The 9285-nt window shown below is 36.2% G+C and overlaps 1 protein-coding gene across 4 annotated transcripts in view; it reads right to left on the reverse strand.

The window, feature by feature from the left end:
• The window catches only part of LOC110032876 (probable E3 ubiquitin-protein ligase HIP1), a 62398-nt gene extending 58035 nt beyond the window's left edge, over window positions 1–4363 (reverse strand). Inside the window, exon 1 of one of the 4 annotated variants that reach the window (XM_020736651.1) lies at window positions 3648–4363. In XM_020736651.1, the coding sequence (XP_020592310.1) occupies window positions 3648–3764 (117 nt within the window). In that variant the 5' untranslated portion in view covers window positions 3765–4363. The remainder of the gene's footprint in view (window positions 1–3647) is intronic. The other 3 variants (XM_020736650.1, XM_020736649.1, XM_020736652.1) reach the window with 3 other exon arrangements.
• Between the last annotated feature and the right edge of the window lie 4922 nt (window positions 4364–9285).

A 9285-nucleotide genomic window follows, 5' to 3' on the forward strand; every position in this document is an offset into this window, starting at 1 on the left:
GCCCAGTGTTGCCTTGGTCCAAAACTTCACCTACTTTGGTGCCACCTCCTAAAGGAACATCATCAATTGGAGACTCCCTAAAAGCAGCCACTAAAGCAACCCATTGATCTATGAATACATATGCATTTCAACCAAATACAAGAATTCATGCGCACCCTTAGTAGTTAAAAATGCCCATAATCAAGAAGTACAACCTACTCATCGCTCAAGCCAAGTTCAACAAGAGTCATTGAATTAGTTTCATTTTGTCCTCTAAACAAGTCATAGGACTGACCTTCGACTGGATCATTCAGATCAAGAGAATTTTTGCCCGACAAACAATCATAGAAGGCAGCATCGTCCCGCTGTTTGGGGCAACCTTCTCCACTGAATCCACAAGCAGATGTACACCTTCATGGTCTCCACAAGAGGATCGCAAGAAGTACCTTCCTTTATGACGTTCCAGTTCCCATAACATTTGATTATTTTTCACGATTCCTTCTCTATAAAATCAAGTTACGTCAACAATTGTTGAAAAAGTATGGCCTAAAGGCGCAACCGATAGATCTTCATCCCTTTGACAGTAATCTTATCCATCACTGGAAGCTGGAGTTGAAAAATTTTAAAAATCGCAGCAAAGAGACACCTTTCTTCAATATGGAAACTTAAGCCTCCCACGAAACACCTTCAATAGGCACAAAAGGTGGTACACTTTTAAAATTCACTACCTATCATAATTAATGCTATTTTTTAATATTAATTTTATTTTTTTTATAAGATAATAACAAAACAACGGATGTTTAAAACACTCATATGCAAGATCATGAAAAAACGATACGACGGTTATTCTTTGATAGAAATACTATCAAGAACAGGAAAGTCCCAATTTCTACTCTCATTATCTCAATATTTTCAAACATACATCCAACTTTACTAAAAAAAAACCAATTCTCACCATAAAATAGCTCAGACAACTAACCTCCCTCATAAGAAGGTGCAAAGCCATCACACTCATTGAGAAGCTGAGGAGACTACTCCATACAGGTGTAGCCAAAAAAGCCACCAGGCGAAGGTCAATCCTGACTCGAGGAAGAGGGTAAGACGATCTAATTCCTCATAGGTGTAGCCAAAATGTCCTAAGGTCAAGGAAAATTTATTTATTAATCACGACGCATTCACGTCTTGAAGATCTTTTTAACCAAGCTGTAAAACGCGACTAGAAATAAATATTTCGCAGTCATACAAAACCGAGAATCTTCTTTTATAGTTCTTCTCACATCCCAAACCAATGTGCCAAGAGAATCGGAAAACTAAATGTATATCCAAAATATAGCCATTTATATTCAAGGAAGATTTGCAAATGGGTAAAACATCAGAATCCATGGGCCTTGAAGCCTCACATAAATAAATCGAGTTGAGCCCACCTGTCAGAGTGGTCGAGCTGAGCTCACTTGCCAGAATGGTCGAGCTGAGCCCGCACAGGAAAAAATCATCATTACAATGAAATACATAAATCTATCGTAATTTAAAGCACCAACTGACACCTACATCACAATCATTTAAAGAAAACATCATGAACAGGCATAGTACCGCATCATATATAATTTTATATTTCTTTTCTCACGTATAAAAGGGAGGTTAAAAGTAATCGGAGGGGGTTTTTTTCTCTTGCTCTCTCTCTCTCCCTTTTGAAATGAGACTCTCTCGTGATCGGGAAACAGAGACCCTTTCACTGAATCATTCCCTAAGAAAATATAGTGTGAGAAACAAGCTCTGGCAATAAACCCTTCATCTTCTTCCATACATTCCTCTTAAAAAGAGAGCCTTTGCAGGATTGTGTTAGCTCACGAACAATACTAGACTCTATAAACCAAAACGATTCAACACCAAGATTTATGTCGAAACAAAGGTAAAACAAAATTTAAGATTCCATAAGATTCAGGAAATCTTTAGTAACATCTAAGATTTAGGCTTTCTTTGAGACAACTTTCTAATTGCTTTGTTTTTTATACAGCACCACCATTCTATTCGGCTATTGTTTTCTAAAAATTTTTGTGATAATGTTAATTTTTACCAATAAATATGTTGAAGTCTGGTAACTATAAGAAAACTTATGTTTGATTTTTCGAAAAAGAAAACAATTACATTACCCATAGAAGCTTTTAAAAAATTTACTTTCTTTATAATACTTTACAACTACCTTTAAAAAAAATACAACTTTCCCCAAATAGATCACTAATCCAATAGAATTTTTAGTAGATCTAGATTTAGTAAATTTTGGGGTAGTTAAATCCCAAAAAATTATTTGGCAATAGATTTATTAAATTCAAATAAATCCTATAAAACTGTTTGATAAAATCTTTTAAGATTTAAGTCTAATAATCTAAGTAGAATTTAAATAATGATATTTGATGAAAATATTTGAAAAATATTATGCAACTACAACAAAATATTCATTTAGTAAATTCTATCTTAATTGTAATTACCTAAGCTATTTATTCATTAATTAATACTTTAAAATTCATCATATAATTATTAATTAGTTATATGTTGTACTGTAAATAATTAACTAGAATTAATTAAAAAATTAAAAATTACTTAGCACTTTAATATCTAACCATTAATCATTAATTAAATATTTAAACAATTAAATCAAATAAAAAAAATCAGCTCGATTAAATTAAAATAAATTAACTTCTATAAAAAACTATCTTCATAAAACATTATTTAATAAATTATAAGCTTTTTAATTAACCATATTACGTAATAAATAATTTTAATTACACTAACTTAACATGTTAGCGTAATTTATAACCAAAATAACCTAATTTAAGATACCAGCCATATTAAATCAATAATCCCCACACAATCCACTGCAGAAAAAGTCATACTTGAAATCTGAAACACTCATCTTCCCCCGCCGTTCTTGAAACTCTTTCGAATGAAGTCGCGATGACTAGCTTACAGGCCAGCAAGAAGTCGTGACAGGAATTTGCATCAGCATTTGTGGGCGAAGGTAGAAGCCAAGACGGACACTTCTAGGCAAGTACTTCTTCTTCTTTCTCCCTTCACGACTTTTTGACACTAAATCTCCAGAAAACCGGATTTAGAAAGTACAGAATTTACGCAAAAATAGGTGAAATCCGGATTTAGTAAATGAGAGGATTTAAGATGACTTTTCCAACATTTGGCAGAATTTAACTTAGATCCTGGTTAATTCACGCCCTAAATCCATTACCAATAGCCCCTTAACAAACCATTTGGACATTTTGACAGGATTTATGCTAAATCCTTCATAATTTAGCTTAAATCTGGCTACCAAGAGCCCCTAAGTATGGATCGATTTGAGGAGTGTAGCATTACTCTTGAAAAAATTTCAAACAGATAATGATAATATTTTAATATCAAAAACAAGAATAAGAAACGAAGCAACCGTTGAGATCAGGCCACAGCACAGCATCCCCTAATAACTAGTCTTACATAACTGCAACCCTTCTAGTTAAACTAGTAAGGCAAAAAGCAATCATCATGCGCTCAAATTAACTGAAACAAAGACAGAACGTCACATTTTCATCAATCATCGCTCAGCAATTAAACCTGATCAGTTAATAGCTTAAAACTGAGCAAAAGACTGCAAATTAAGAAAAAAAGGACATTTTTAGATGCACCTGTTCATCCGTAGGAGTGGGAGAGCTGCCAAAACAGGAAGACCTAAGAACTGCGAGTTTTCTAAATCTTCGTGTCATGCTTCCATCTTCCGATGCTTTGCTGCTGCTTGATCCCATCGTCTCAGAACCCCCAATGTAGCTCCAATCACAAAGTTCCGCTTTTCTTACAACTGAAACAGCGATCGAACCCTAGAAAGCTATCCCCCATAAAAAGGAAGAACAGAAAGAGGCGAGGAGATGTGCCACTCTCCTCTTGCTTAAAAAAATACAACGATCAGCCAGCGGTTGAGATACCGCAGGTGGGTTTAGGGATCAATAAATCAATGATTTTGAATTCGGAAGGGAAGATAGAGAGTATGGAAGGCAGTGAAGACACCGTCATTTTTGAATAGTGCGGTACAGGTAGGGGGGACAGGTTACAGAGCTCTTCGTGCGAGGATTGGCGCTGCGTTGGCCAGATCTGGGTGGATCCGGTGAAGGGGTTGTCATGGCAGATAACACTTAGCTCCTCGGCATCAACGCTCAGTAGCTGATCAATGAACTCCCCAATTTAAGTATGTGGATTTGTTTATAGAGTCTGCTCATCTTGGAAACGAAAGACATTAAAAATTATATGAGAAATCAGAAATAACAGGTGGACTTGTCTGAAGAGTCTGGCACCACTTGTCTTCGGAACAAATGGCAATAGAAGTAATATGAGAAAAGAGAAATGAGAAAATAAAGCTTTAGAAATCCAGATCGTTCCCATAAGTGATTAATATAAAATGATAGAATCTTTTCATGCGATACTCTCCATATTCTACAGTTTTTCTAAAGGCAGAATATTTTTAGAGTTCGGAGTTCTAATTTTCATCATGAATTTGAGGATTTGAATCGCATCTATTACTTATGCTGATTTTCCCAAAAAAAAAAAATTCCTATAAGGTCGTTTATTATTTAATTTATTATTCTTTCATCATTCATATTATTAATAATTGAAACATGATCAATTTCTAAATTATGGTTGACATCATTGGTGACGAGAGTTTTGATTTTTCATGCCTACAGCATCTCTTTTTTGTTGGTTGTTGAATCCCTTTGGGATTGAGCGGGAGAGAAATTGTGAAAGAAGTGAGAAGAGGCGGAACTATTTTTTAGAGAAAGGGAAAGAGGTAAGCCCCCCCCGCCGCTCTCTTTTACGTCCTACTTATATGTCATAGAGCATATGTGCGTACGGAGGAGTCTAAAGAACAAATAACAAGCTATGTATTGGATTGTACGGTACGGAGCGAGAGTAGACTCGCCGTTGATAAGATCTCTGGCATTGATATCATGTTGCTAATACATGATTATATATATGTCAATGGAGTAGTGTTATCTTCCTTATGCCTCAAAGAACTACTTATCGAGTATGGTGATTTAGTCAGTTAGCTATCGACTAGCTTGGTAGGAGGATTTAATTAGTATAGGCGAGCATGGAAGGACTTGAGAAATGCGAGCAAGCTCGCTTGATGACAAGCATGGTGCACTCGTTCAAAGGAACTTGCATGAATGTTGATGTGTTTCGCAGGTACTCACAGGGTCCTCCTGGGTAGCAAGAAGCTCAGTAGCATATTACTTTCAATATTCGAATAACTCGTAAATTGGCCTGGTCAGCACTGGACCACATGAGTGCATGGTTGGTAGGCTCATTTAGTATTTAGGTTTTTACGATGTTTAAATAAACTCATTTTTTAATATATATTTACTTATCTGATTCTCTTAGTTAATCGATAGGATATTGTGGGGAAAGTGAGAGAATGAGAGAATAAGGGTCTATTTGGAGTAGTTGTAGATTATTTATAATTTGCTAATAAACAATCCTGATAATCTGATAATTTGTAGATTATCAGAATAAGCTGATTTGTTGTTTAGGGGAGCTTATTCAGAATGACTTATTGACAACTGTTGCTGGATAAATGACTATTTTGCCTCTGTTTAGTAAAATTGTTTGCAACATAACATAAGAAAGTGGCATATAGCCATATATGCATGAGCAACCCAAACAGTGTAATGTGATAAGAGTTTGATAAAGTGCCACTTCTTTATCGTGATGAGGAGGTCCGACCACAAAGCATCAGCTTTATAAATGGGAAACCATTAAAGAATTCAACATGTGGAATACACATTTTCCTTTTCATGCTCAATAAGATGGTGCATTTGAAGAAACACAACCGCCTAGCTTGAAAAAAAAAACAAAAGGAGCAAAGACAGTAGAAAAGCCACTTGCAGCACTATTGGATGGCATATATGTGTATTATTAACACCACAAGAATGTGATGTGTATATTTGAAAACATAAGAAAGTGTTGTATGTATAAGAATTGGATGGTTTATATGTACAAACATAAAAAACTAGTCAAAGTAACCCTCTCTGTATGATGGGGTAGAGATAGGAGCCATATAACAAAGATCGAAATAAAATTCACCCTCAATCCTACTGCCTAATCCATACATGGAAGAGGAGCTGTGGAAAACCATAAGCCATAAGTGGGATTACCTGCAAAATTCTCTGCTGGAGCCTTATCGACAGGATTCTCTTCTACTGCATGCAGGCTTGACCGTAGCATCTCAATGGATGGAGCAGAGGAGATAGATGGGAGTTTCAGCGGTCTTCAGCTCGAGTGGAGCGGAGGAGAAAAATGGGAGTTTTAGATGTCGTTTCCACATAGTAGAGCAAGAGGCAAGGAAGAAAGGCTCTGTGATCGATCGAACAGGGCTTCACGCTATCTCAAAGGGCGGAGCGGAGGAGAAAGATGATAGTTTCGACGAGATCTCAACGAGCGGAGCGGAGGAGAAAGATGGGAGTTTTGGCGCGATCTCAACGAGCGGAGCGGAGGGAGACAAGCTCTGTAATTGATCGACCATGGAATCACGCAAAAAGGGCACGGGAAGAATAATCCTTTGAACGCAATTCAAGAAGCTGGCGGCAGGGTGGATCCTGCTGCCCCGCTTCTTCCCGTTTCTTCAGTAATTTTGTGAACGACGTTTTGAGGCGTTATGGGGACGCTCGACGAACGCATTATTCAAACATTGGGGCGGCGTTTTAAAAACGCCGCCGCACCCCAATAAGCTGCCCCAAACGGGGACTAAGTTAACTTTATACATGACTAGAAAGATGTGATGATTGTATTCCTGCTCTACATTGTATGTTCAGAGATATCTTTGTTCATATTCATTCAAATTGGTGGTTTTCCACCACCAATAAGTATTATTGGCTTTGCGTTGAAGAATAGTATCAAAATTTTACCGTCGAGCCTGGACTTTCCTTCTTATGGGGGGTCAAAAGCTACGCCTGTAAGGAGTAGTCGCAAGTACTCTCTAGTAATTGTTAACTTTTTTCTCATTTGGGAGTCTTTGTTCTTAGGCGGCGTAAGAGGCTCCTATTATTATGACCCACAGGGGATACATGACGATTTTTCCTTATCGAGTTACCCTAGATGAGCGCACATGCTATAATGGAGGGTGTAACTCATTTGAGTCACCAATAGATATGAAGTGTTCAAGACATCCCCATCATTAAGGGCTTGCTAATGTCAATTTATTAGGATTGTCAAAGAATAACTATCAAATTATTTGAAGCGGGCACTACATGGACATTTGGTACATCAATCGATGTGTAGTTACATTATCAAGAGAATGAAAGTAACAATATTAATTTTAGAATTAATTTCAGTGGTATTATGAATAGTTTGTCACGTTAATCTCTTGTATGATATTTAATAGTTGTGCAAGTCCTTGCTGAATTTTATGAGTTGGAGGCTTCATTCTCGATAGGTATCTTGTACTCCTTTCCTTTATTCTCAAGTATCTATTGTTACTCTAATTTCACTCTAATGAGAAAGATCTCCAAATAAGATATTATTATTTCAGAAAAATGGTTGAAAGTGATTATGCAGTGAAGGATGAAAAGATAGAAGCTCTCTAAGGGTTCCCACGATTTGAAAGGAAAGGGTAGCAGAGCTGAGATTTCAAAGCTATTCAAAACAAAGGGCTATCAGATAGTCCTATGGGGAGCACTGTAATCCCTAATGTGGACTTAGAGCTAGTCTAAATAAAATGGATTAAGAAAAAATGCTCATGCAACTCATCTCAGATCTTATTTCTGAAGAGCCAATGGTTGTTGTTCTGAAAGTTATTTTTGAATCATAAGTTTCTGACCCTCTGAATGACTGGAGGGCCTCTAACATTTACACTCCAAGAGTTGAGTCCTAGTAATTAGGCTCTGATTTTATCTTTCATATTTATGTTAGCCTACACTCTTATTATTCTTGTTGCTTTATTTTTGAGAGATCTATCAATCGGCCGCCAGATCCCACGACTATTCTCAATGATTATATTATAGAGGTTATTGATAATACACAAGATCAAGCCATGGAACCAGTGATTGAGATTCAGTTGCCAGTTGGTGAGCTCACTTTTGAAGGTAAAGTAGGCTATTTCCTTATCATTAATGCAATAAATTTCATACTTTCTCATTATTTAATTTATTTAGATAAGAGAGTTGATGCGGGTGTGAGTAGTGTCTTGGAAGTGAAGTTAGCTACTATTAAAATTCCTTCCGTGGGGGCGAAGACAATCAATGTCAAAATAAGACTATTTGTGGTGGAACCCGTGGCCATTTCTCAGATTGCTCGGGGTGCTACTTTTTTTTACCATGCAAATAACTTGAGAGAGGAGTTGTTGGCAACTCGAAATTGGTTAGAGAAGAGTACAAAGGAGTCTGTAAGAACTTGAGAGGAGCTTGCAGAAGTTTGAGATGACATGGTGGTCACAAAGGATAAGGTGGTGCATCTTGTAGATAGACTATTTGACGACTCTGTTGCTTTAGAGGATAAGTTAGTGATGTCATGGATCTATAATAAAACTAGCAAAGTACCAATAAACATGTCCTTGCTTTAGAGGATAAGTTAGCGATGAAGACTCTGTTGTTGCTCCTTAATTAGAGAGTTAAATTGCCCCAATGCGAGTAGTTTCTTGGAGGAGGACAATTAGTCATGAAGAGATTTCTGTAGTTACAAAATTCGATTTGAACAATGATAAGAATCAAGATTTTGGCTTATTTCACAAAAAATTATGATTATATATTTTTATTTTTTTCTACTTCCTTTGTTGCATCATTTGATATGAAATATTTTAAACTTCTTTATACAAAGAAGATGCTTCAAATAGTCATTAATATCGAGATATAGGCATAGTCACATTTTGATGATGAATAAGCTATTATGATATAAATTTTCAATTTTTAAAAATTTTACTAACGAGTTATGCCTTTTCTTTTCTAGGATGCATTTACATTTTTACTTATAAAGTGATACAAATTTTGCCCAAACATTGAGGATTAGAAAGATGAGTGACTTGCTCGAGCTCACATGAGTTTGCATGATTTAATATAGAGTAATTTTCACTTTTTACTCCATTGAATAGTAGAGAATGAAAATAAAAATACAATAGAAAGAAGATAAAAAATCAGTTTCAACAAAGAAAAATCATGTAGACCACGTGATCCTGTCTGTTTGCATGATCGTGCCTTGCCAAGCCACGATCGAGATGTGTGAAGGGCTCCTCGAATAAGCCTATTTCAGAGATTCACCAAAAAAAAAGAAGTGTTATAGTTCCCT

Source organism: Phalaenopsis equestris, unplaced genomic scaffold, assembly GCF_001263595.1.
Source record: "Phalaenopsis equestris unplaced genomic scaffold, ASM126359v1 Scaffold001045, whole genome shotgun sequence".
NCBI classification, from domain to species: domain Eukaryota; kingdom Viridiplantae; phylum Streptophyta; class Magnoliopsida; order Asparagales; family Orchidaceae; genus Phalaenopsis; species Phalaenopsis equestris.